We start from the raw sequence: 27,036 nt of genomic DNA on the forward strand, positions 1-27,036 counted from the left end.
TTTTCTTAAAGATTTATATTATAAAAATTTTTCTTCTGCAGTTCACAGCATTAACAAAATGGATGCGGTTTTCACCCTTAAATATTGAGTGTAAGCTATAGAGCCATAATAACCAAAATAACTGATATCAGCTTTTCTGTTTTACCTTAAATGTTACGAATAATTCATAAAGATTAATTATAAACCACATTATTCTAATCAGAAATGTGAACATTTAGACTTTGGAGGAAATAAAACCCACAAAACTAGTTTAACCCTTTGGTTTCCATTTCATTGCTTTGACTCTGTATTATAGTAAATATTGAAAATAGATCCTAGACAGCAAAACCATACAGGTTCATGCACAACATGTGTAGGTACCAGAGGCTGTCAATCATCTGTGAATATCTTAGCTTCTGTTTTGTTAAGTTTATTGGCAAGATTCGCCATTAGTTTGGGCTGTGATCCTTATATAGTGATTTAGTATTATAAACATGGCCTCTATTTATTACATTGCAGGGACTCTCGTGACTTCATGTATAGTTGTGACTAAAGGTAATGTTGAAACAATTGATAGTATGTTTTATACAATAGTAGAACATTGAGATGATTCTCAGTGGATTGCTTTAAAGCAAACTTGTGCATTTTTCTTAGCTGTAGTTAGTTTAAAAACTCATCTTTAATTTTAATAACAAGCTTTCATTATAAAATACGGAGTCATATGATTAAATTGCTTGTCATTTATTGAAACAGTGGATAATTAGAAGTTGATATTTTTAATGACTTTCTAAATAATACTCTAATTGGTCCTGAACATTTTATTACAAAAGTGTTTTATTCATTTTATGGATAGCTTAATCTTTTCAGCCAATAAATATCACAATGTCCTTTTTTCAGTAGGTGTCTTTTTAAAAATGAGAATCTTTTATTTACAATTCTGTCCTTGGTTACAGGGCCCTCAAGTGTCTCTTTTCCACCAGGTGTGGCTGAGATGGGCTCAGGTGCCAGTCTGTTTTTCCTTCTCAGTATAAGAGCCACCCCTCAAGACCCTGCATTATGGTGACTTCCCTGGACTGAGCTTTCATATTTTTTTTTACAAGTAATACTTAGCCTGAGCTACCTAGCCAAAAACAATTCTTAAAGTTATAAGCCTTTGGCCTGGAGATAGCGCACAAGTAATCATTATTCATTGCTATTGTATATGTGGTTATTTCATTTTAACATCTAGATAAAATGTCACTTTTGTCAGTTAATTTGTAAGTTGCTTCTTGATTTCTGCACATTTTTATACTTTACCCCATTTAGTCCACCAACGTGTAACAGTTTGAATCTCCAAAATAATGGTACTAGGTCTATTTTATTCCCTGTAATGCTGCTCATATGGTAAAGTGTAGTCCTAGCAAATCATAACCATTTCTTTTTTTAAAACGTTCAAGGAGCATAGAATTATTTAAAGTTACTTATTTTTTTTTTTTCGTTCAGAATGGACCAGATTATTAACTCTTCATATTACGTGCTATAATATTTAGGAGATAACATAAATTTTTCCTTGTCCTGTGAATAGATTAAAAGCTGCCTTATATCAGTATTATTAAATTAATTTGCTCTTAATTCCTGCTTTGCTTTTTATATATCTGCTACCTAAAGTGCCCAAAGTCTTCAATTGTTGTGCTTTTTTGGACATCAGGTACATAATTATAAGGGCAAGTACACTAAGTGTCTGTGGCTAGAACGGTTTGTTATATAACTTACTTGTTAATGTAGGTTGCATCTGTAAGATAACGCATTTCAGCTGCTGTGCATCGTATTAAATTTTCTAGCACCACACGTGAGTATGTTAATGGACTTTCTTTTTCTTTACTTATTTTAAATCTTGAGTTTTGGTGCCAAGTTTTCTGTATGTGAGGCTCTGTTTCTGGCTTATATGTTGGTCATTATTATTTACCATTGTTTACATCTAAAAATTAAAATGCACAGGATTAAATCTAACTTGTGACCAAACTCGATGTTTGTGTACTTTAAAGGACCTAAATCTCTGTGTGTGGAGTTTTCAGCAAGTACGTGAAGTTGTCACCATCCTTAATCTTGCTTATATAGTAGTTCCATTTTTCCACTACAGCCAGTATTTGAGTGCTGCTTGCTTGATACTCAGGTTTTGACTGGAAGAGGAGGATATATGACAAAAAGATTGTCATCTCATTTTTCTTTTGGACGATGGAACAAGTAACAGTATAACATTAAGTCTTAATGTGATTTTGGAAAAAAACTTGAAAACTTACTATCTGCTGATAATTAAGATCTTTTCACTACTAACATTGTAAATAGCAGAATTCGAGCCTTGGATTAGCTGTACTTGTAGTAATTTAATTTTGGTTAATTTGTCTTTATTTTCTTGAGATAAAGTGGAGGATGTTTCCATATCAGCCAGCTAGTAAAGTAGCTTTATGCCACTGAGTAGAAGTAAAGAGATTTAGAATGAAACCAGCATTCCTTGCATCTCAGGCAGATTTGTAGTTGCATTATAATACTACATTATATGGATGCCAGTGTTTAATGGCAAAGTCTCAGAACTTTTCTATAGGAGAAGATTTCTTTGGAAGCCATTTATTCTGTGGTAACCAGATCTTCAGCTGGATACATGTATTTTAACGTAATTATTTTTATCTTAACTGGGATCATTAGATAGCTTGAGAAGCATCAATAGCCTTATATAAGCAAATTCAGTGACTTAAGTCTAGAAGTTTCTCGCCTAGTTTAGAAAGTAGGCACAGTTGGCTATAACAAAAGCCTAGAATGTGATGTTAGTAGACTATTTTAATGCCACGAAAACTGCTTCACTTTTAGACATTTTAATTAAAATGGAATTGTCTTAGTTTGGATCATAATTGACCATTTATGACCCACCTTTGTTTACCATAGAGCCTGGTCTAGAAACCAGATTTTCATTAGGGCAAATACAGGTGATGAGCATATTTAATACTAGTGTTAAATTCATTTGCGACTTTTGCCCTTGGCAAAATGTAACCTAGATTTACTTTTAGCCGTTCATTTTGAAATTTGTGGTTTATTTTCATTTATTCATTTTTTTGCCCGTCAGAATAATATTTCAGTTACAGAATCTACCAGAATTATGACTCTGAATTCATATTTTCTGATTTTAGGTCCTCTGAATTCTGGTCATCCTCACATCCTACTTTTTGCCTCTTTTTTTTTTTTTTAAAGAGACAGTCTCTCACTCTGTCATCCAGGCTAAAGTACAGTGGCATGATTATAGTTCACTGCAACTTCAAACTCCTGGGCTCCAGTGATCCTCCTGCCTCAGATTCTTGAGTAGCCAGGACTACAGGCACATACCACCATGCCCAACTAATTTTTAAAAATGTTTTGTAGAGATGGGGGTCTTGCTATGTTACCCAGGCTGGTCTCAAACTCCTGGGCTCAAGCAGTCCTTCCACCTTGGCCTCCCAGAGCACTGGGTTTACAGGTGGGAGCCACTGTGCAGCAGCCTCCTTTTATCTAGTTGTCACCACAGCACACTTGTCTGGTCTTGGCTCTTCTGGTGGTGAAAGTATTTCAGGATGGCGGAGTCTCTTCCTGAGAGAGCTGCTAAGTTTTGCCTGCTAGACAGGGACAGTAAGTGGGTTGATGCCATTCCAGACTTAAGAAATTAAGTTTGGAATTTTGATTGTTTTTCATAGCAGCTTGATTAAAATACAGATAAAATTTCTTTACTGCTTTTGTAGATAGTGCTTTCAAATAAAACTAATGATTTCTAAATCCAAATGTCTTTTTCCCTTGCTAAATTATAGCAGGAGCATGCTAAATATTTCATCAAACTCCTGGAATCATGGTTTTACGTTTTAATGTATACAAACATAATTGTGGTTCAACTGCAGTGTAAAACTATCCTCAGTAACTTTGAACTTGAAAACTTGGCACCAAATTTATTTAGGTAGAAACTCTTTAAAATAGTTTCTTCCTGTTATTAACTGAAGGATATATTTAAGAAAGTCTTCATAATTAAATAAGTTTGGATACCAAAGGGTTAAAAATACACGTATTTCTTTTGCTGAAGATATCTTAGATGTTTGCTAATGTTTTGTCTGTACAAATGGACAATTTAGTAATGTTTTTTATCTTTTTTTTAATGATTCCATGTATTTGCTTATTTCCATCTAGGAATAGTTACTAATGTATTTGAGATACAGCATACCAAATTTTAAAGTAACCAGAATCGTGAGTTGATGGTTTTTAGTCCATACTGTTAAACTTATGTTGAAATATTGACATATTTAAATTGGCTTCATGCTAAAAAATTACCAAAGGTAATTTAAAAGGCAGTGTTTTAGAGCAATAGCTCATGGTCAAGGTGGTCACATGACAATGGCTTAAGCTCAGTCAGTGTGCTTCTGCACATTATGTGTGTATGTATTTTTAATCCAAATGTTGCCTGCAAATATGTGATCCCTTATTATTTAAGTTTCCTGTATTATGAACCATTGCCCGTTTTAAATCACACAGAAGGTTCTGAATCTGTAAAAACTACACATGTCAATGTTTTACAGCTACGTAATTCGAATTGACTTGATTTTTTCAAGTAATCCTAGAAAGGGGGAGCATTCCATATAGAAACTGCTGAAACTGCCACAGGTGCTTCTCCGAAAACCTTACAGTTGTGGCATTGAATGTTCAGTATCGCTTCCTTTCTGCACACGAGGCATACTGTTGAGGTATTTGTTGCGGTGATTGGTTTTAACGCTAATCTAGGAATTCAGATAGAGATGCTTTAGATTTGCATGCTTTGCTTACCTAATTTATGATATCTACCTTTCTATTTGTAAACTAACAATAGCTAAGTTGAGATCAGAATTTTAACAGAAATATTATTTGTATAAAAATTGTTATCTTTTATTGTCACATGGCATTAACAATAAGAAAACATCCTGGAGGTGATGTGACAACTCGGATTCTAAAAATTAAACTTCAGGTATTTCCTGATCCGTGGTTTCCTCAAAATTAAAACAAAATCGTTCTCATCAGAATGGCTTCTCCTTTGTTCTGGAATTGTGGCACTATAAGTGGAAACTGGTGGGACCCTGGCTGGCTTCAGAGTGGAGCCTGATTTTTAAAGTTCTTTGGGGGAGAATTCTTAGATACAAATTTTAGTGAAAGTTCTTTGGGGAGAGTTCTCAGATACCAATTTGAGTGTTTGAAGAGACAAGGTCTTCCTGTGTTGCCTAGGCTGTTCTCAAACTTCTGGCCTCAAGTGATCCTCCTGCCTCTGTCTCCCAAAGCGCCAGGATTATAGGGTTGAGCCACTGTCCTTGGCCTAGAGGTAATAAATTTTAATATTCTATTCAGAATAAGAAAATATAGCATATAAGCATTTGTGTCTTTAGTAAAGTTAATGCCGGTTTGATTTGTTTTTGCCAGTTATTTAACAGAACATGTAATTCACAGTAAAAATGATTCTGTGTTGTCCCACATTTTAATATTCCTGTTTTGAAAGAATAGTAGAGAGCAAATGGGTGGCCTGCTCAGTGACTGCTTTTCCTAGTCTTGGTGAATGTTACAGGGATAGAATTTATAGATAAAAGCACAGCCATCATAGTTTCCACAATACATTGCAGCACATTTAGCTTGCTAGCCTAAAAATCTGATCATGCTGCGTTTCTTTTAAAGAAAGTTAATTTTAGAACTTCAAACTAGAGCCAGTTTGAACCACAAGTTGACCGTTGTCTGAGTTTTAAAAATCTCTTCCCATTTTCAAAGATTTTTCAAATGGATGTTGGAGAGGACCAGGGAGGACAGGCTATAGCTGTAGAACGACACACTCCTATTTTCAGAAACGGACAGACACGCATTTTAGGTCAGGCACAGCCCATGTATCCAGCTGCATCAAACTGGGGGTGCTCAGTTCAAAAGTGCGTCTGTTTTGAAGATTTCATCTGAAAATAATGTGTACACCTTCATTACCACCAGTTTGCATTCAAAATTGTTTTTGAGACTCTTTTTAAATTCTTTCTTCTGGATACTTTAATTTTCCCTTTGGAATAGTGTGCGTAAACACAGTCCAGATGAACTTTGTCTTTACTACTGATACCTCACTTGAGGTTGACAGGAGTGACCAGCAGTTAGTGCCTATGGTGACGTAATACACTAAGTCGGTACCTGTGGAGTGAAAATCCGGTCTCCATAAAAAACTTAAAAACAATGGCCGGGCACAGTGGCTCTTGCCTGTAATCCCAGCACTTTGGGAGGCTGAGGCAGGTGGATCACCTGAGGTCAGGAGTTTAAGACCAGCCTGGCCAACATGGTAAAACCCTGTCTCTACTAAAAATATAAAAAATTGCTGGGTGTGGTGGTGGGCACTTGTAATCCCAGCTAGTTGGGAGGCTGAGGCAGGAGAACCTCTTGAACCCAGGAGGTGGAGGTTGCGGTGAGCCGAGATCACGCCATTGCACGCCAGCCTGGGCAACAAGAGTGAAACTTCGTCTCAAAAAAAAAAAAAAAGTAGTTGGGCATGGTGGTGGTACCTGTGGTCCCAGCTATTCAGGAGGCTGAGGTGAGAGGAGCACCTGAGCCCGGGAGGTAGAGGAGGCTACAGTGAGCTGTGATTGCACCACTGCACTCCAGCCTGGGTGACGGGAGTGAGACCCTGTTTAAAACAAACAGACAAAAAACCTGTGGAGTGAAGGAAGGGTAAAGGATGGAGTATTTAAAAATTACTGTGACAGAACAAAGTACTAGAAGTACTAGGTTTGAGTGTGGATGGAAACACAGAACCTGTAAATCAAGTGTTTCATTTATGTGTTCAACTCTTACTGAATTTTAGCAATTAAAACATGAAAATTAAAATATTTATTGCTTAACAAATAGGAAAGCACATATGAACATAGAATTTAAAGACCTGAAACTCTTTTATGATCTTGAATGATTATTTGTTCTAATCTTTGACTTGGAAACCCAAATTATTTTCAGTCTAACATATTTGAAATTTAACTATTAAAAAAGTTTGAGCAACTCAGACTTTGAAGTTAGGGCTCCCTTTTTCCAGATAAAGCACATTGCCTGGTTTATTGCAAGGCACTTAGAACATGTAACCAAAAACACTCAATTTAGGAATAGGAATGTTTTCCTAAAGTGTTTTTTACAGCTAAGTGCTCTCTCAGGGTCTTTTTTTTTTTTACACCCCTCTCAAGTTTACCTTTATATATTTTTCTTTTATTTAATACTTTGTGACAGATTTGTCAACTTTTAAAAAGTTACTGTTTTATTTGAGTTGAATAGTGTGTAAAATTAATAGATGTTTCCAGAAAATCCATTATTAAGAGTAGAGGAATATTAAGAGGAGAAATATTCTAAAGAGAATCAAAACCACAATGAGAGACTGTCTTATCCCCGTTAGAATGACAGTTATGAAAAAGACAGTAACAAATGCTGATGCGAATGCAGAGACAAAGGAACGTTTAAACACTGTTAGTGGGAATGTAGACTTGTACAGCCATTGTGGAAAACAGTATGGAGGTTCCTGAACACACTAAAAATAGAACTACATATGATTCAGCAGTCTTGCCACTGGGTATATATCCAAAAGAAAATCCATATACTGAGACATCTGCACCTGCCATGCTCATTCCAGCACTGTTCACAATAGCCAAGATTTGGAATCAACCTAAGTGTCTGTCAGCAAACGAACAGTGGTATGTATACCCAGTGGAATACCATTTAGCCATTAAAAAAACAAAATTCTGTAATTCTCAGCAACATGTATGAGCTTAGAAGACATTATGTTAGGTAAGCCAGGCACAGAAAGATAAATACTCCGTGTACTGTACTTACAGGGAAGGTAAAAAAGATCTCATAGAAGTAGAGAGTGGCTCATGCCTCTAATCTCAGTGCTTTAGGAGTCTGAGGTGGGAGGATCACTTGAGGCCTGGAGTTTGAGATCAGCCTGAGCAACATCTCTTTCAAAATTAAAAGAAAAAAAAGTAGCCAGGCATGGTGGCACATGCCTGTATACCTAGCTACTTGGGAGGCTGAGGCTAAGGAGGATCCCTTAGCCCAGGAGTTCCAGGCTGCAGTGAACTACCACTGTGCCGCTGCACTTCAGCTGGGGCAACAGGGAGATACTCTCTTTAAAAAAGAGTGGTTACTAGATGGAAAGAGTAAATTCTAGTGTTACCTTGCCCTGTAGGGTGACTAGTTAATGGTAATTTTTAATTTTTTTTAATATAGCTAATTCAATACAAATGAAAAGTGTTTGAGGTGATGCATATGCTATTTTGTTTTTTTTAATCCCTATATGTTGTATTGGAATTTACAGTGTACTCCATAATAACAGAGGAATATTTACAGTATCTATTTGGTTAAATGTTATTCAGCAGTTCTGGCCTGCTGCCTTTTTTTGTATGACCTGTGGGCCAAGAATGGTTTTTACATTTTAAAATAGTTGAGCAAAAATCAATAGAATGATATTTTCTAGTATATAAATTAGAATATTTTCTAGTATATAAATTATATAAATCTAGTATATAATTAGATGAAATTTCAATTTTAGTGTTCGTAAATAAAGCTTTATGAGAGCGTAGCCATGCTTAATTGTCTTGAGCCTGCTTTCAGCCTACAACAAAAGAATTGAGTAGAACTGAGAATGTATGGTCTTCAAAGTCTAAAGTAATTACTACATAGTCCTTTTTAGAAAAGTGCCTTCTGGGAGATGATCCTTAATGATGGTTTCAGGCCAGTTTCTATAATGTGCACTACACAGTTGAGTGACCGACCACTTGCAAGGTTTTTAATGTGAGCAGGGATAGTGGATGTGGTGAATGTAGGTAAGGAGAGGAAATGAGAATGAAGACTTTCAGGGGCAAGAGATGGTGGTGTCATTTTGTGTTGTGTTCCTGAGTCAGGTACCAACAGATTTCCTCAGAGTAGAATATAAATGCTATCAAGTTAAACTGTATGTTGTATACATTCAGCCCTTGGTAACAAGGGACATGGTAAGAGTTGAAATGTTCTTGTACCTCACTAGCAAGCAGAGAAAGGGTGCTGGATATTTCTGTTTCTGATAATGCTGCATAGATAGTGCCACTTAAATGTAGAGCAAAATTACAGTCTCCTCTAAGTAATGCCTCCAGTTACCGTGTATCCTGGATTCTGATACCTGTCCAATACAATTTCTAGAACTTTCTGATCTCCCCATCATGTCTGCCTTCTAGTGCCCCCAAATTACGTGAGCTGCTAGAAGTTGTTTGACCTGTGATTGTTCTTGCTTCCTTGGTCCTTATGCATGAGTAGAGTATATAGCATGAGTGGGCCATAATCCATCTTTTGAGCTCTTTCAGTGAAGTAAATTTTGAGATAATACCTAAGACCACATGGAAATTTGGTTGGTCTAAGTAGAGGACAAGCACATGTTTAACTACTTTTGGTAGGGGAAAAAGCGAAGTGGGAGAGCTTACCGGTGCTATCTATGTGTAGGCAACACTCTCAAACTTCAGTCTCTAGGAATCTCCATATGTTGGCACTATTTTGTTGATTATTTTTCTTTAAGGTTATATTTCTTTGGAAGATCAGTAAACTTGCAGTTTTAACCCAAATTCAGTGTAGTCTTCAGCTTCTGAATAAGGAATAAAGGAATTGAATGTGCTTTGGATGTTCTTTCAACAACTTAAGCATGTTGGCATGCCCGTTGAGCATGTAAACTTCCCTCAGCGAATTGGTATTTATTTATTTATTTAGAGATAGAGTCTCACTCTTGTTGCCCAGGCTGGAGTGCAGTGGTGTGATCTCAGCCCACTGCAGCCTCTACCTCCCAGGTTCAAGCGATTCTCCTGCCTCAGCCTCCCGAGTCGCAGGGACCATAGGCATGTGCCACCACAACACTCAGCTAATTTTTTGTATTTTTAGTAGAGATGGGGTTTCACCATGTAAGCCAAGCTGGCCTCAAAGCTCCTGACGTCAGGTGATCCACCCACTGTGGCCTCCCAAAGTGCTAGGATTAGAGGCGTGAGCCACCACGCCCAGCGTGGTATTTATGATTCTAAGTGCCATTTCAAAATCTATTTGCTCTTTTTTATTCTCCGGTCCACTAAAGAATAATCTTTACTGTGGGATTTGTTTCATATTTTTATTTGTTCTAATACTAAGCAGTAGCTTCTCATGTCTCTATTTCTTGATTTTGGAGAGCAAGTCTGTGCTTGTCTGTAGAAATAATCCGTTTATAAACTTATGTTCTCCTTGAAGAGTTTTTGAATTTTCATGTGGCAACCTATTTTTCTGTTCACATTCTTGACAGAGTAGACCCTCCCAGGTCATCTGCAGTTCTGATATCTTTTGAAAGTGAAATAACACCATTAATAAAAAGTTAAGCTATATGATTAAGCTGTCACTTAATATTAGTAATTTTCTATTTCAATAACACAAGGTGATCTGATTTTGTACAGTGTAATTAATGTAATTCAGTCTGTCCAAACTTTAGTGCTTCCTTTTCATTTAATTCATATATCAAAATAAAAATATGCAATACTAGAAAATACGACCATTCATAGCCATGAAGTCTCATTGGCTAATAAAAATACCGACTTCAGTCTCTAATCATCCTGCACATAGCTGCCTTATATTTTTAAGCATTTTGTTGGTTTCTGAGATTCTGAATTCTCTTTTATACCTGATCAAATAGGATTTGGGTCTTTTTTCAAAATGTATAATACATGTATGCTTTAAAAAGTAGAGACACGTTTAGTGAGCGTCCATGCCCACTTTTCATTTCTGAGATGAGAGCTTTATGATGTCCGGAAATAACGAATACAAGATTATTGTTCTTATAAATAAGAAAATATTATTTGTCCCTAATTCTGTAGTTTTCACTCTCAAATGCAGGGGTTTTTTTGTTTTTGTTTTGTCTTGTTTTTGTTTTTTTGCATTAACAGTAACCCCAAGAAAAGCATCAGGGTTCTGGATTGGTTGTTTGAGAGACACAGCACAAGGCCTTTATTTCAGCGTGCTTTTGCTGTGGATGTAGTATAGCTTGCTGAACAGGTATGGAAGCTGTGTTTGCTGTTAAGTACTTCTCCAGTTTGTTGATCAACCTGCAGCTAACAGGATGTCTGCTTTTTTACAGGTTTATTTCACAGAGCAGTGTACATTCTTGTCTTCCAGGGGAACTTCAGCATGGAGTTACCTTTGATCCCTCAGTTTTAATTCAGTGTCTAAAGGTTTACAAGTTCAACTTACTCTATTTTATTCAGCTCTTTCACTTATTCTGCCATCACTTCCTACTTTAATCTGAGTTTTAGCTACTGTAGAAATCCCAGACCTTCCCTTTTTAGTACTATTAGCCAGGTAAAGCTTTGGTTCTTGTGAGTGATAGGGATGAGTTTTTAGGACAGTATTCAAAGCCTTTTTAAAGGAACCAAATACTCAAATGCTCTAGAATGCCAAAAATGTAATACTTTTGCAAGTTTTTCCAAGCAAGGCCAAAACAATCAAAATCTGACAGAACAACACAGCTTTTCAGCTCTGGAGTCTGATGATAGTTACTTTAATGTCAGGACATCCTTCTAAACTTCCACTTACAGTGTCACATGTAAGCATAAAGGCTGGCTTTGTTGGTAAGCCATTACTTTTATTTTTAGGAAGACAGTTATGAATGCCATGGACAATTTCAGTACATGTTTGTTTGTTATGATTTTATTCACGCTAAAGGAATGGGTTATTAAAATTAAGTGCAGATAATATATAATTCAGTTTCAAGTCTGAAGTTAGCATAAATTTAGATTCTTCAGACTAAATTTAAATATAAAACATGATTTTGAGAAGTTAAATAGGAAGATGCCTTTTTAAAACGTTTAGCATATTTAATCTCCCAAATCTTGCTTAGAAATCAAATGTGTATAAGAGAAGTTAGTTACAGAGCTAGATTGATTAACTACTTCTTTAATGAAGATTTGCTATGAATTTGTTTACTCTTTCATACCACCCTCAGATAGCTAGTCAGTTCAGCAGGAGCAGAGACCAGGTTAGCACGCGGACGGGGTATAATTCAGTGTTTTTGTGTTGTACAGCCTGAGAAATGCCAGTGGCCTGACAGCAGCAGACATTGCACAAACCCAGGGTTTCCAAGAGTGTGCCCAGTTTCTCTTGAACCTCCAGAATTGTCATCTGAACCATTTCTATAACAATGGCATCTTAAATGGGGGTCATCAGAATGTATTTCCTAATCATATTAGTGTGGGAACAAATCGAAAGAGATGCTTGGAAGACTCAGAAGCCTTTGGAGTAAAGAAAGCTAGAACTGAAGGTGAGACCACTTTGTGGGTGGGAAGAGCACACTTACTTTTCCTTTCTTTAATATGTTTTCTTTTTATGGCTGAACGCACCTTCGAGATGAGACCTTCACTTCAGGTGGTAATGTGCCTGGTGGATTGGGCGGTGACGGAGGAGATTTCTCCTGTACTGCCACTGCGAAGATGGGACACTTAACAAAAGGGGATGTGAGGGAAATACTAACAGCCCAAGTGTAAATGTCTGTGTGGAACTCTCTGAGCACCCATGTTTACCTGCCGTGAATTAGATTTTTTAATCTGTTGTATCTGTTTGAAATATATCTATTAAAGAAAATCTGCCACTGTGCCTGATTTTTTTTTTTTTTTTTAATAATTTGTTTCTTGTAAATGTTCCTGGGCTTATAAAAATTGCTGATGGTCTGGCAGTAAAACATTTTCACATTCGAGAAGGTAAATGTTTTCTGTACTATTTCTGTACTATGATTTGACCTCAGCTGGTCTCTGTACCCCACATGGTAATACGTGTTCATTTATCACAGCAAGATCTGGTGTATAATTTGATCTTGAGGATTTAAGTCCCTAAGGTAAGTTATTTTCATTGTAAGTATTTTTCCACCCTTTTTTAAAAAGACAGTCTTGCTCTGTGACACAGGCTGGAGCGCAATGGTGTGATCTCAGCTCACTGCACTCTCCGCCTCCCAGGTTACAGCAATTCTCCTGTCTTGGCTTCCCAAGTAGCTGGGATTACAGGTGCATGCTATCATGCCGGGCTAATTTGTATTTTAAGGTATGTTTGAGTTTGCAAATAAGCAGCCAATCACTCGAAGTTGAAAACATCTCCCTTTCCTATAGGAAAATCATCTGTATCTGTAAGATGTCTTAGGCCAGTTGTCATGGCTCATACCTGTAATCCCAGCACTTTGAGAGGCTGAGACAGAAGGATTGCTTGAACTCAGGAGTTTGAGACCAGTCTGGGCAACATAGTGAGACCTCGTCTCTTTAAAAAAAAAAAAAAAAAAGTCTTACTAAGGTAAATGTGATAGCTTGGCAGAGGCGTATTTAGTGGACATAGAAAGGGAGAGGTGGGAGTGTAAAGTAATGAACTAGATTGTGAGGTCAGATTTGCTGAGGATAAGCACAGTTTTGTCTGTTGGTTTAAAAAAAAAAAACTACCAGTTAATAGCATAAGAAAAACTGAGTGACTATCAGTTAATCACTTAAAAATCTAGAGGTTTTGGTTAACGTCAAATTTCATGAACCAACCATCTTTTCTACCTTATTTTAATGAGTGTGTCCAAGTGAAACATTTTTTTCCTATAAAGTTGATAAAATGTCAGTATTATGTACTTCACAACTATTTAAATCTTGTCACCATAAAAATTCCTGTGATAAGACTTTTTGTAGTAATGTATAAACTTAACAGTTTTATAAAATTCAAGATTTTTATGAGTTAAGCATTTCCGGAAAGATGCTAAAATCATAAGCATGATGTGAAGATCTGCATAAAATTCAAAATGGTCTTTTTTAATAGTGATGTATTCAGCATTGTCATTTATTTGTACCATGTTTTAATATATTTTTTCTAATGTATTTTCAAAGCCTTTTTAAGAGCATCCACTTTTTTAAAAAATCCTTTGTCATTTCCTTTAAAGCCTGGTTAATATTGTAGAGTGGCCTCGTGCCCTCATGCACGAATTGTACATGTCTGTCCGTGTATGTCACTATAGTCTAAATGTCCTTGAAAAATGATTTATGCTTCATTTTCTTATTGCTGATAAATCTTAAACTCTGTTTAGTATTTTTACAAAGGGATCACCTAATATGCTAATTGGACTCAAAATGCACCTAGAAGAGTTAGTAAAACCAGTCTCAGGGTTTCTGAGGTCAGTTGAAGTGGCCAGTACCACGTTGCTTAATTACCCTGAAAAGCATTTCTGAGGATTCCTTGTTTCCTAATCCTCGATAACTACATACATTTGGTTTAAAGAGTCCGGCTGATTTTCGGGGATCTTATTATTATCTTCCTTTAGGAGGAGGATTTGTTTTGGTTGACCAGTGATTAGAAGTTCACATTTTGCACGTTAAACTCGCCGTGCAGCCTTCCCAAACTAGACGTCTAATTCCTGGTCCTAAGCCTGAGGGTGCTAATTTAGACAAAAAGACGGTTGGAGCCGGCACTGCTGCTTAAGTGTTGCAGGTCATACATAGACCTAACAGGTTGAGCCACTGTTCCAGGTACACAGTACATGAGTGATGTTTCTGTGATTATCACAGTAAAAATATTTCAGCCAAGATGCACATGACTTTAAAGCCGCTCATCTCTGGTTTTCCTAATTTGTATACTGACTGTGACTTGACTAACTTCCTGGAACTTCGGATGCTTCTTTTATGCAGTTGACAGTCCTTAGATTTGCCCCACACGTCACAAGGGTGTGTTGTATATATTTTTCTATTTTGTGTTTGTGTGAGTATAGATGGGCATCTTCAGCTTACCCACACTCCCACCACTCTTCCCTGTGGGAAAAGGTGATTTCCCCCACTTTTACATTGCATACTGAATGTGGTATGTTGGGTATTGGGAATCATTCTTGATCATTGAAACAGGATTTTTTTTCTCCCAATTACCTGAATGTTCTACATGAAATTGTTCTTGGTTTCAGTAGATACATAAGTATTTCCATTATTCGGCCAGTTTTTAAGTTTTGAATTAAAGATACATTGCTGTAGTTTATTTTAATTGTAATTTCTGGGATCTTGTTTTTATTTTGTTTAAATATGTGTGTTTTAAGTTTTGCTTAATCTGAATTAATAGGTTTTTGGTTCTCATGCCAGAGTAAAAAAAAAAAAAAAAAAAAGATAAATTGTTTTTTCCTCATTTAACACATACATATAAAATACTTTGAGTAACTTCACATATAAAAATATTTAGAAGAGTTTAAGCTGGGTTTTTTGTTTTGTTTGGCTTTAAAGACAAGTTACAGGTGCCAGGGATAATATCTTGGCTGCATAACTTTTATCAATAAAACTTAGTCTTTCCCTTTTTTCTAGAATTTAAGAGTTACAAATATTGAGGCTTTTAGTGTGGAATTTATATTTACAAAAGTAATTCCAGAAAGTTTTCTCTCTTAAGGAGATCCCTGTAAAATTCACTCTTAAAACCCCAAACACTTGTCTGAATGTTAACCACTCTTCCCCACAAAACGTAGTATCTCTGCTTTTAGTAAACTACCTTCAAGTATTTTAAATTGGAGGAATTTTCTTTTGGAAACTGAGGCAAAAGATCTTAAGTGAAGAATGAAGACTTGGCCTTTTGTATTGCTTGAATATTACCTGTCTTGGAAGTTATGCTACAAGAAGTCATACTTTAACTTTGATAAAGTTATTTGCATCCGTATCAAATGCAGTTTAGTTAGAACATGTAATAGGTGTGGACATGAACTCTGAAGGGTGAAATAAAATCCACAGTTACTTAAGCAGTTTGTTTTGATGGAAAGTATCTTGGGATAATACTTTCCCCAGTGTGGGATTTTGTTCGTTTTAGATGGTGCAAGAAAGTACAGTCTTTAAATTTTTTTTGTTTTCTGTTTATCAATCATTTGCTCTGATGGTATGACACGTGGGCTTTGGGATTCCAGCTGCACTGTATAAAACTGAGTTCGGGTTTGCTAGTGTTCTTGGTTAATCTTCAGGAATAACCCAATGCAATTATTTTTATATGTACTCCTTGGAAACTTGTCAAGTTTTTCAGTGATCCTGGTTAGAAAAGAATGTCAGTCCCTTCCATGAGTGAAAACTTCATTTTGCTGATTGGTAATTGTTCTGGATTGAGCTCAAGAGTCGTGGGGAAGAAGCAGGGGAACACAGTGTGAGTTTAAAAACTGACCCAATAAATTCAATTTCACAATTGGGACATTTGCCCCAGAAGTAGGCTGTGGTGACAGCAAATCTCAAGCGTTAAACTGACTTAACAGCTCGGTTTTAATCATAGGCATATTATTGATCATAGAATCTCATTCATACTGTGAAGGTATTGACTATAAAAACACCTTACAGGAAAAAATATCTACAACCTGATGATTTAGAGGTAAAGTTACTGGTGCAAAGTTTTAACACTTTCCCAGAATGGATTTAACCTGGATAAAGGATCTCTGCCTTTTGTCCTTAACTGTTCGTGTTGAACAGGGTTAAAGACTTGGTAAAGGAAGGCAGATATGACCGGCTGGTTTGTTAAATGATAGATGGTAATTGCTTGAAGCTTGAGAGGAAATAAAATGCCTCCCAGGAGTAAATTTGTAATTTAGTTCCTTCTAGTTGAGTTACGTATTAGAGCACTGTAACTGCTGACATCCTTACTGTTCTCAAATTTGCAGTATATTTATAAAAATTTGGCCAGGATGATAGAACACACCTACCTGTGTTCAAATAAGGAGCGATTGTTTTTTCTTGATCCCTGAAGATGTGACGTCTTGAAATACAGTCTGAATTGCTTCCAGTCCAGACAGTGTCTGCGTTTTCCACTGTTAAGTCTCCATTTGAGCAAACTTACGGGCCTGAGTTGTCCTCAGCAGAGTTGTGGACACTCCAGTGGGAAGCAAAACCAATACTGGCACACTTGATCACAAGCCGCTTTTGTATTATTTGAGCCAAACCCCCAGTCCGCCCTAGTCTTTCCAGAGCGCTCACTACCTTCCTCTGTCCTTGGTTGCTGCTGCTTCCTGCTGCCTGGAGTCATCCCAGCCCTCTGCACTGCTGGAATCTGGGCCCTGGTGGGTCACCTTGTAATAGAAAAACATTTTGGTTTTAATGGGACCGTAAAAAGTTGAGTAAAATGTGCTCTACAGCAGAACAAACAATAGTTCCAGGTAATGACTGGTGGGAAACCGGGAAGGCAGAGCGTCTTTTCTTGCTGCTTTAATGAGAGGACATTGAGGCTTCCCCCCCAGTGGAAGCAACAGCAGGAGGCACTCAGTTCAGTGGAAAGGCCACAGGCGGGAGGGGTCCTGGGCCTTTTGCCACCTTTCAAGGGTTGTGGGTCAACACCTGGGACCCTTACACACAGCACCTAGAGGCACAGTAAAAGGTAGATTACAAGTCTAGGTCATGATCTCAAGCTTCGCCTAAGTTCATTGTGTGAAACTGCTTGGCAGTTTTTGACTTGTAAAATGTCTCCTGCTTTAGTCTTGGGGAATAAAACCAGTATGGCTCGGGTCTTGGGAGTAATGTCCTGTTGGCTGATTGGAGCCCCTATATCCCAAAATATGACTTCATAGAGTGGTTTTTGTTTTTTTTTTTTTAAGATTAAAGATTTTAAGATTAAAGTTATGATCAGGCATTTTTCCTAAACCTTATGTGTATCTGCAGGCATGCCTGTCAGTTACAGTCCTGTTTTCCTGTGTGTCGGTATGAGTGGTGCACCGGAGTGTCTTCACCTGGTCAGCACTCCCACAAGCCTCTGTAGTGGCACGACCTTGATGCCCAGTTGCGTTACTTTCTGTAATTTGGCAGACCTTCCTGAACTTGAAACTAAGACTTTTTTCATGGTTTCAAGCTGCTGGATCCTCATATAGTTGCAGAGTTACTGGGAACTGCCTTTAGGGGTTTTGTGCAACCTCCAAATTTAAGATGAAAATACAAATGCAGACCGTTCAGTTGCCCTGGGCATCAGCTCCAAGTGGAGCATTTCTACGTGTCCCCCAGGGTCAGGAATGCGGGTTTCTCAGCCAGAGGCATGCTCTACTGGCTTTAGTTCTCACTTAGGAGGGCAGGCAGTGACCACAACGGGACGCGGCTGTAGTTCTGAGCAGGGAGGCTGGAGGCTTTTGAGCTAGTCCTAGGTAGGTTTCCATCCTGAACGTTGTGTCTCAGGTGTACTAGAAGCCTGTCTTTCCAACAGGCACCTGCTTTTACAGTCAGGTAAAGACCCTTTGTAAAAAGTGGTCATGCTAACATTTTCAGAAACAATCATTGTTTAAGAGTCACTAGGAAGACAGGAAAGGATAGTGCTTCCTGAGTAAACTGATGACGTTGGAAGACGTTTTTCTGAAATTGTACAGGCCACCTTCCTCAAATGCAAGATGTAATTGATTCCTTCAGCAGTGGCAACAGGTGTGTGGGAGCAAATGTCACAGTTGGCAGGGTCTTGGTTGTGGGAGGAAACGGGTCCATATCCAATGTTCTTAAAATTTTGAGAGGCCAGTTTTAATTTCATGGCTTACAGCATAATTTAAAGAGATAATTGCAGGCTTAATATCTGTACCAGCCAATTGAGAACTTACGTATAGCTACTAGGAATGAAGAAGGCAGCACTCATGAAACAGCATTACCCAAGGCTCTGGGACAGCTGGTTGTGGGAACTACACTGTATAGAGAGGCCATATATATCTATGGAGATAGAAATTCTAGGGTGTCTGTTGGCATGATTCCCACAATCGAATCTTGATTGGTAAAATATGGAAGCCTTTCATTCTTACCCTGCTTTGTTAGAGAAACCATCTGCATTAACAAAAGATGTGTCTACTCAACGGAGCAGTTTCTGAGAGGTCCCTGGCCACTGTGAGCCTTCTAGTTACAGGATTAATTGCTGGGAGATAGTGTTTTGCCCGCTGTCTCTTCCCTGGGCTGCCCTTGACGCGGCTCTTCTGGCCCCCTAGTGGCGCCTCCTGCACCTGCACCTGGCATGGCCAGGCCTGCCTGGGTGGTTGTGATTCCTCGGGTTGTACTACAGGCTGCGCCGGCTACTGATCATTTGTTTTTGTTTACCTTGTGTTTTTGTTTCTCCTGGCTAGTGAGTGGGCTTCATCTGTTGATGTACTATTCTAGGTACTGGGCCTAGTGAAGACAAACACCCCAGCTTTCGTGAAGGCTCTTCTCTGTTGGGGTTTTCTAACCTGCTTTTCAGAGGTGTGAAATTGCAGGTAACCCCTAGTTGTCACTTTATCTGGGGAACATTGGCATCTGAATGCCAATTGAGTGTGTGGGTATTTTAAGCTGTCTGCACTGTATTCCCATCAAAGTCCACCCTGTTGTACAAACCATGTTCGTGGTTGGCTTTGCAGGATCGCAGCCTGTGGGAGGAGCGAAGGCTGACCTGCTCTTGGCTACAGGTTCTCCGTGTATGCACGCCATGAAGGCTCCTGGAGGTTGGGACGACTTTCGCACACTTGGGAGATCTGCTCTTCCACCACCCCACGCTCCCATTTTTTTTTTAGACAGAGTCTCGCTGTGTCACCAGGCTGGAGTGCAGTGGCATGATCTCGGCTCACTGCAACCTCCGCCTCCCGGGTTCTAGTGATTCTCCTGCCTCAGCCTACCGAGTAGCTGGGACTACAGGCGCTCGCCACCACACCCGGCTAATTTTTTGTATTTTTAGTAGAGACGGGGTTTCAGCATATTGGCCAGGATGGTCTCCATCGCTTGACCTCGTGATCCACCTGCCTCGGCCTCCCTAAATGCTGGGATTACAGGCATGAGCCACCACGCCCAGCCCTTTTTTGTTTTTTTTGTTTTTTCCAAAAGATGCCCTGCTTACACACTGATCTCTTAAAAGTGCATGCCTGAGTCATAGTGAAAGTGGAACGTGGCCTGTGGAAGATTTTTTAAAGCTTTGAATGAGTAAGGACTAAAATCCACCATTTAATGCCTCTGGTTTTAAAGCACCTGTATTTTAAGAATGCTTTTGGCCTCCTACCTAGTCAGACTTCTGACTACCCCCAATCCCCTCAGCTACACAAATCACACTGCTGTGTTTCTCTCCCAGATACTAATTCAGAAATCGGGTTTCTCATCCTGTACATTAGCATCTTTGTAGAATAATCCTGATCTAGTATATACAGTATAATCAAAAATGAGTTGTGTGCCTCTAAAATTAGAGCTAATTCAAGCTGCAAAGTTCCGTTCTCCCTATTTTTAAATGTTTATATGAAAGAGGTATTTAGCACTGAAAATTGCTATTTGTGGTGTGTATTCTTTGGCCCAGAAATAATTCTAAGTATCTGAGTTAACCAGAAATACACACAAAAATGCATTTATGAGTATGTTAATTGTGGTGTTCATGATAGGAAAGAAAAAGGCTAAGCAGCCCAGACAGCTGCAGGGAATTTGGTTAGGTGAATCGTAATACAGTCATAGGGCAGGGGAAGGATTGTTTTGAAATTAACTGATACAACATTTATGCCGTGGTAAATGAATAAAGCAACGTGTAACAGTGATTTGTTAGAATCCTTTTTGTTTAAAACACATTTTTAAACACTAGAAGCCGTTCAGACACGTGGAGCTGCTTGTAAGAAGTGAGTCTTGCTAGGATTCGGAGGCGGAGGTGCTTGTGCAGAGTGTATGACATGGGGCATTCGCATCTCCACAGTGCAGAGGATGGTAATCTTGTAAGTGAAGTGTCCATGTAGCTTTAACTTCACATTTCTAACTCTTTCTGTATTTTGGTGGTCAGATCAAATGCCACTCTGGGACAGTGCTGACAGACTAGTCTTGAGTCTCTCAGCTTTTACATTATTTTTCTGTTAATGGAAATAGTGGATTTTTTAAATCAGGGTTGTTTTAATTGTATGTTAATTTAAGAATTGTCTTAGTATATTTTTTTGTTTGTTTTTAAAGTCTACTGAATTTGAAAATGGAGTTTAGAATTGTTTCCAGGTTATATAACCACTTTATGCCCTCTGAATGGCCAGAAAATTAGAATTTTTGCCATCAAGTAAATCTATAATAGGTATCTGAAATTCCATGACTTTAAACACTGCACATTTCAATAAATTTTTTTGATTGTGGAGAAAGTTTTTCAGTCGTGTGCTAAGCTCATTAGTGACCTGTCGATTTTTTTTATGTGATTGTTTAAAGTGTTCAGTGCCCACACAAAATAATGTAAACTGTGTATCTGAACACTTACCTTGTTACAGACAAAGGAATCTGAAATAGTCTTTGTTTTCTCTGCAGCTCAAAGCTTGGATTCTGCCGTGCCACTCATGAATGGCGACACAGAAGACGATGCTGACAAAATGCACGTTGATAGGGAGTTTGCTGTTGTAACAGGTGGGAGTGGACAGTTTCCTGTTAGCTGCAACAACAATCCAATGGTCGAAGACACCAAACAGCAGGAGAGTGGTTCTGTTGGACCAAAAGAAATAGAAATATATACTGTGTCAGCAATGCAGACCCCCTGTCGTTGCAAGAATCAGTATGCATATTATTTCTAACATGAGTTTTTCTCAGATGTTTTGCACTTTGTTGTCCAGTGTCTTTTTAAAAATGTTATACTATAATTTGCATATCTTGGGCAAGTTTGTAGATACAAGGATAAGTGTTTTGGGTATATTCTATGAACATGAAAAATGTAAGTGCAATCTTTCTATTCTGATTTGAAGCTGTTGCTTAATGTGCCTTGCTTACTTTTAATGAGGTTTGCATTTTTAATTTTCTGACATATGGCCTTTGGGTGAATATACCGAACATGCTACGGTTAATATTTTCAAACCAATATACTGCAAAGAGGACGACTAGCAGTAAACACTGAAAACTAGTCAGTGTGGTTCTGGCTCCACCCGGTCACTCCAGCATGGAATCTTTTACCCAGGACTTGGTTGCTTTGGTTTCTGTGGTCTTCATTCTGAGTCTGTTAAAATGGTAAACACTGTGTTTCACAACACACATTTTATACATTAATGTTTTTAGCATATTAAAACCGTATTCCTATTTCCAATTTTTAAAAGGCAGAAGCAGCTCAGTTCTTATAGCATTTAGAATATCTACAATGATTTGTCCATTTAGCTGTTGCTTTTTTTTCTGCTGCTCTTTTATTCAGGTGACTACAAAAACATTTTTAGCCATTCTCTTAACATGTTAATATATTTAGAAGTAGATTTTTTTTTTTTAGTTTATCATGTTTTTATGCAAAATTCATAACTGGGGATTAAAAAAAAAGAGTATTTTTTCCCCAAACCCACATGAAAAAATCATTTCTGTTCACTAAAGTTAAAAGAAAATGTGTTCATTTTTCTGGAAGCTACAGAATTGCTGGGGTCACCTTTTTCCTAGTAGAGAAATCCAGATCACTTAGTATATTTAAAATAATAGGTTTTCTGTAGTCAGGGACTATTTGACCTTAGGTAAAGATCCATAACAAAACTCAAATCCTGCGTTTGTTAAAAATGACCTTGCTACCTGCTTTTGAATAGGCAGTAAGTGGCCACCCGTTATTCGTCAGACATTAGTTCTTTGTTAAACTATATCCAAGCTGGAACGTACTTTTGAAAAACCCAGCCCATCCCGTTTACCAGATGCCAAGTACATACACCCCGTGTTTTCCGTCATTTGATTTATGACACTCTGACTGAATAAACAATGTGTTAAATCACTAGAGATTACTTGAGGTTTTCCTGGTGGGACATGGCACTCCACGTCCACTAGAAGCTTGAGGGAGCTGCCTCTGTAGTCCTTTGAGAAACAGACCAAAGGCTGCTCTCCTTTAAACACTTGAGGAAGTTCAAATTTTTGTTTGGCCAAAATTATTTCCTAAGAATTCTACATTTTTGAACAACTATGTACAGCTGTCTTTGCATTTTAAATGCCCCTAGTTTGAGACTCAGGGGAGGGTCAAGTGTCCCCACCCCTGGAAAGGACTCGGATAGGAGAGTGCTTGCTTCCGAATCCCGATCTTCCTCTCTATGGGGTTGGCTGGAAGGGAAGTAGGATCTTGTCTGAAACCTCATCCCCAGCGTTGTGTTTGGATGTTCGTGGGATCCGGGGGCCGGCCAGGCAGACAGTGAGAAGGGAAGCGCGGGTCTTGGCCGGCAGCTGGGAGCAGAGGAAGGAGAGCGTTGGAGGTTTGGAGGTTGTGATGTGTGAGGTGCCCGCTGTTTTATGCTAAGTTTTATTAGATTCTCTGTAACAACATGAGCTTACCAACCAGCCTTGATTTGGAGATGAAATAATAGATTAACTGGGCACTGAAGTAAAATTCTACTTTATTCTGTTAGTAAAAACTATACATACAGTAAACAACTGTCAGGGTTGCCATCATATTTGAGTTTTGTCACCTAGGAAAACATTGTTTATACTTTGTTTTTGAAAAAAATGGTATGAATTTCCCCTGGAAATAACTTGTTTTATTTCTGTTTTTATTTTCTATTTAGTCCTTGAAACACATGTTTTCTAGTCTAGGATTTTAGCCAAATAGAAAAGCTATCACTTAATTTGGGGGAAAAAAATCTATTGTCCTATGAAGAATTTATAGCAATTATTAAACTATGTTGCTTAAATATCCAAACACTGGACAATTAATGGAATATTTAGATAATGTTTCCATTCACTGAACAAGCCGTGATCCTTTATTGGCAGGAAGACTTGCAGGACGTATCAGAAAGCTCTGTCGGAGGTATGCAGGCGGTGAGATGGAGGGGGAGCCCTCCACGGGAAGAGTCGCGCAGTGTGTGACGTGTTAGGGTAATCGGATGTATTTAAGCTGCGTCCTTATTCTAAAAGTTATTAGAACTGAGCTCTTCTAGATTTAATATGCTTTGCTTTGGTAGTGAAGAACATTGAGATAAAATCTAGTATCACCAGGTTAGAGATGATTTTAGATCATCCCTTATACTGTTATGTGAATTATTGTGAACATGAATATTACTGATTCTCAAGTTCCAGTATACAGAAGAATGACTTGTCATTGCCTGTCCTGGTGTGCCCAGATGTTCCGTGATGGACTTTTTATCCCATAAGACATCTCCCTCTTGATAGATGTCTGTATATGCAGATTGAACTATCAACATTTTTTCCAGCAAAGGTGGTTTTTGAAAGTAACCTAATGAAACCTTGGCTGCCACGGTCATTTTAATTGCTGGACTGAGAAGAAGCGACTCCATGTTGTGCTGTTGGCCCAGGCCTGCACGCGTAGGACCGTTGGCCGTTACAGTTCCTTGCTGTGGTCACCGGTTTCTCTGTATTCTGCCAGTGCTCTCATGTGGCGTTTGGCAGAAGTACTACGTAGATTTCTGTGCTACTGAAAAAAATAAAAATAAAAACTTAGTGGTTCCTTTTAATAGCCCTGATTTGAGGCTCGGGGGAGAGTCAGCAGTCCCTACCTGATTTATGAGATTTTTTTAAAACCTCATATGATGCTGTCGTACATAGTTCAAAGAGCTTCCTTAATTCACTTAATTTATCTTTTTTTCCATTTTTGCTTGAGAACTAGAGAAGTTTGTGTTCTATTGGAACCCTCTGTAGAACACTTTACACTCAGTTCTGATGGACCTTTTCAGGGGCGATTTTTAAACCACTCTCGAAAGTAGACTTAAAATGAGAGCACTTTATTGATGGCTTTTCGGGACTGTGTTGGTATTTTTCATGCAGTGTGTTTGTCAGCTTACATTTTTCAGTTGAGCTACCTGATGCTACTGACATGCATGTGATTTTCCTATCTTACCAGGCAAATACTGTTAACGTTTTAATATCAAGTCTACTTACGCACATTCATTTTACTTTGAAAAAAGAACTGGTTTAAAAGGGAAAAAAAAAAAACCCAAAAACTAAAATTCTTTAAAATTGTAATGGCAATGAAGCATTTTATAGTTTCTCCTCTCTCATTGGTTCTGAATTTTGGTGACAGGTGTATTTCTTAATGCAGATATGAAAAACAGTAGCTCCGTATCGAATACATTGACAAATGGATGTGTCATCAATGGACATTTGGACTTCCCCTCCGCGACCCCGCTCAGTGGGATGGAAAGCAGGAATGGCCCATGCTTGACAGGATCTAATGGAATTAGCAGTGGATTAGCCCCAGGACAGCCGTTTCCAAGTAGCCAGGGTTCTCTCTGCATTAGTGGGACTGAGGAGCCAGAGAAGACCCTGAGAGCCAACCCTGAGCTGTGTGGTTCTCTGCACCTGAACGGGAGTCCAAGTAGCTGTATAGCCAGTAGGCCTTCCTGGGTGGAAGACATTGGGGATAACCTGTACTACGGACACTACCACGGCTTTGGGGACACTGCTGAAAGCATCCCAGAACTGAACAGTGTGGTCGAGCATTCCAAGTCCGTGAAGGTGCAGGAGCGGTACGACAGTGCCGTGCTGGGCACCATGCACCTGCACCACGGCTCCTAGAGACGCTGGCCAGGCTCTTGGAAATGCAGGCGTCCTTCCTGGTAGCCAGCTCAGAATACCAATGTAGCAGCAATTTGAACGAATGTCACAACTTCTGCTATTTTTTTTATACTTTAACTTTCTGAAAAAGTAAACTTCGACAAGTTCCCAGCGACTGCTTGTTTGTGCATGAGTAGGGCTTACTAAGTGCATAGATGTTTCTACAGTGAGGTGTCCTTTTTATAAGATGTACTTTTGGAGTTTTTCTGATGCCAGTGTCAACAATGTCTTTTTAATACTGTCACCAGATATTGCCGTTTTTCCTTTTGTTAAAAGATTATATGATCAAGATAAATTGGGGCGGTAAATGAGGTGCCTGGTAATTTATCTCTTTGCACATGGGCATCATTTTAAAAAGCTTGCTTCCACTGTTTTCTGTAGAATTTGACAGAATACAACTATTTCCCTATGCAAGGTACACCCTTACAAAGATTTCTGCAGTGATTTGTGTGAAGAAGAGAACGTTTGTCTTTTTCAATGAAGCTTTGCAGATCACCATGTGGTTGAAGGTTTTAGTTGTAGACAGTGGTCCCTCCTTGGTGGAGATCACTGCCTTGGGCTTCATGGAAAGCAGGCCCAGCATGGGGCTGCGTTCTGATTTACTGTTTTTTATTCCACACTTCCTACTTGGTCTCTGGAAATTTTACCACACGTAACAGATTCCTTTATATGTAGTGGAAGTTACTATTTGTAGGAACTGTCAGGTCAAAATATTTAACTGACTTTTGACATGTATTTTCTTTTTTCCTTGTTTTTGTTTTTTGGGGTTTTCTGCTTTAAGATATATACCACTATGTATATCCAGTTAACTGAGAGAATTTTGACTCTCTTAATAAAACTGCATTAAGTTTTTGATTTTGTAGAAATTAGCTTTTGTCTAGGCAACTAGTGGTTATACTGTGCAAATATTGTAATGAATTTTTACTTTTTTGATTTTTGTAATAAAAATTGGTGCAGATAGAGAAAATGTCAAACGAACAAACCAGTGTTCTAAGAGTGTTACTAACATTTTGTTTTGAAACTGTCCTTCACAAATTGAATAAAACACTCTCACACTCAGTTTGTAACCCTGGCGTTTCTCTCTGGGCTTGGGGGTCAGCAGGGTGTGAATATCTGTGGAAGGAATGGGAAGGAAGGAGAAGTTGACTATCGTTTCAGTTTGCTTATAAGATTTTACTTGACTCTTCTGACACTCTTCATAGGGTGTTTTTTCCCGTTTTTGAGTTTCTACTCTAGTTTTATGGGCTCTGTTGGTACTGAGCCTCTGTGGAGGAAGGATGAATTGCATGTCAGTTCAGCATCGTGCCTGGGTGCTTATTTTCGTAAAAGACAGCAACCATAATGTTCTAAACTTCTTTGGTTTTAGCAAATGTTCATTAATGTAAGCCTTTTAGGAATAGGAATTAACAGTTATAAATAGCACCAAAATAGCCATTCTGGCATACCTACATATGTTATTTAAAACATTCAATACATCATGCATATTCTTGTAAAAACTTAATAGACCACAATGAGAGAGCATTACGCTTTGGAAGTTTTGCAAAAATTACAGTGAGAACAGGAAGAGAATGCATAGTGCTGTCCAGGCCACCACCCCCCATCCTATGGCAGATACTAGTAACCA

General features: G+C 38.3%; 1 protein-coding gene across 7 annotated transcripts in view; it reads left to right on the top strand.

Moving 5' to 3' along the window:
* The window catches only part of ANKRD10 (ankyrin repeat domain 10), a 36,428-nt gene extending 9,957 nt beyond the window's left edge, over nt 1-26,471 (top strand). The window contains exons 4-7 of one of the 7 annotated variants that reach the window (XR_002732737.3): nt 11,105-11,198; nt 12,048-12,283; nt 21,213-21,308; nt 24,898-25,180. Coding sequence is in view for 4 of the 7 variants with exons in the window: in XM_023217663.3 (XP_023073431.1) it covers nt 12,048-12,283; nt 21,213-21,308; nt 24,880-25,373 (826 nt within the window). In the remaining 3 variants the exon portion in view is untranslated. Of the gene's footprint in view, nt 1-11,104; nt 11,199-12,047; nt 13,439-19,324; nt 19,395-20,520; nt 20,648-21,212; nt 21,454-24,879 lie in introns of those variants that run through there. The other 6 variants (XR_002732738.3, XR_002732739.3, XM_023217663.3 and 3 more) reach the window with 6 other exon arrangements.
* The last annotated feature ends 565 nt before the right edge of the window (nt 26,472-27,036 follow it).

Source organism: Piliocolobus tephrosceles, chromosome X, assembly GCF_002776525.5.
Source record: "Piliocolobus tephrosceles isolate RC106 chromosome X, ASM277652v3, whole genome shotgun sequence".
NCBI lineage: Eukaryota > Metazoa > Chordata > Mammalia > Primates > Cercopithecidae > Piliocolobus > Piliocolobus tephrosceles.